The sequence below is a fragment of the Echinops telfairi genome, unplaced genomic scaffold (assembly GCF_000313985.2).
Source record: "Echinops telfairi isolate 266 unplaced genomic scaffold, ASM31398v2 ScPeMD7_7420;HRSCAF=8458, whole genome shotgun sequence".
NCBI classification, from domain to species: domain Eukaryota; kingdom Metazoa; phylum Chordata; class Mammalia; order Afrosoricida; family Tenrecidae; genus Echinops; species Echinops telfairi.
In genome coordinates, this window is record NW_022111320.1 from 44,349,029 (window position 1) to 44,350,593 (window position 1,565).

Here is a 1,565-nt window from a genome sequence, read left to right on the forward strand (position 1 = left end):
ACCAAGGCCAAAGGTCCTGCAGGGCTACCTGTAAACTTCTTCTTCTTCTTCTTTTAGGGTTACCCTGGATCCAGAGGGGAAAAGGTCAGTGCCTGTCCCTAGTGGGTTCCCAGGGTCTGGGTTCTGTGGTCAGTGGTGAGCAGAGGTTGGGCCCAGGCTTCCATTTAACTAGTGACCGCAACATCCATTTCCAGTTATCCTCCCGCCCGTTCTTAGTGGGCAGAGAGAGTAGTGAGGGCCCCTCAAGCGGGAAGGAAGGGTGGGTAAGAGGGGAGTGTGATTTACCTTCACAGAGCAGATGAGGGAATGACTGCATTGCCAGGGTGGGTAGGAACACCGTTTGCATGCTAGAGGGAGATGGCGGGTGTGTGCCTTCCGCCCAAGCTTCCATAGTTTGAAACAAAACCAGCAGCCAGAACACGGGACACGTTTCCAACAGAAGGAGCAAGAACCCGGGACCTAGAATTTTCTCAGTTGTCTTTTCCTCCGGACAACAGGTCTTTGAGGTTCAAATAGAAAGCAAGTCGCGAAGCTTCCCTTCTCTGACGTCTCTGGGCTGGCTTGCTGGCCATGACGAGGGTGTTGGCTGGGTGAGCTTGTCAGTTTGGAGATGCTCCAAGCTCCCTACTGTTGCCCCGTCCCCCCTGCCCCCCAAATTGATTCTATCCTGTGGTTTCCTCATAGGGATCCAGAGGTGAAAAGGGTGACTTGGGGCCCAAAGGAGAAAAGGTAATGGTCATTTGTAGAAGGGGTAACGGGTGGTGGAAGTGGGCACCCTTTATCCCCTCCATCCTGTGGCCTGCCTGCCTAGCAGGGCTTCATTTTAACATGTCTGACCAAGTTGCCCCTCCACCTTTCCACACACAATGACAGAGGTGGCCACTGTCTTTGTTATTCTCTTCACAGGGTTTCCCGGGATTCCCTGGCATGTTGGGACAGAAAGTAAGTACCTAGAGGTCACGCAACGTGGGCTGGGTGGATTCTCGGCCCTCGAAGCACAATGAAAAGAGTGCTGTCGCTTTGTCCCTCGAACAATGACCGCGCTTTCTGTGAGAGGTCCTGGTTTGGGATGGGAGAAAGCGGCCTTGCACATGGAAGAGACCTTACGTCGCATGCACATGCCGGCCAGCTCAACGGACAGGAAAGCCTGCCCCATCTGGGGGCCCTTCTGGGCTTTTCCTTCTCCTGGAGTCTCTGGTCGGGGCAAACCATGAAGTCGTCGACTATAGACCAAAACAATTGATGGCTCAAGCCCACCCACAGGCACCTTGGAAGGGAGATCAAGTGACAGTTCCATTCCGCGCCCATGGGCTGCTGTCAATGGCAGTCAGCTCCATGGCCACTGGCTGTAGAGTTCAAAAGCAGGAAGCCGCCCAACCGAGCATCTCCCCGAGGGTTACACATCATGGCATTTCAGCTAGCATTTTTTTTTTTACACTTGGTCTTTGTTTTTTGTTTAAATTTAATTTAATTTTTTAAAAACATTTTATTAGGGGCTCATACAACTGTTATCGCAATCCATACACACATCAATTGTGTAAAGCGCATTTGTACATCATTCTCAA

General features: G+C 51.8%; 1 protein-coding gene across 1 annotated transcript in view; it reads left to right on the plus strand.

The window, feature by feature from the left end:
* COLQ (collagen like tail subunit of asymmetric acetylcholinesterase) overlaps positions 1-1,565 on the plus strand; it is a 50,926-nt gene that overhangs the window by 20,471 nt on the left and 28,890 nt on the right. Inside the window, exons 7-9 of the mRNA XM_045297693.1 lie at positions 58-84; positions 685-729; positions 907-942. Of these exons, the coding sequence (XP_045153628.1) occupies positions 58-84; positions 685-729; positions 907-942 (108 nt within the window). The remainder of the gene's footprint in view (positions 1-57; positions 85-684; positions 730-906; positions 943-1,565) is intronic.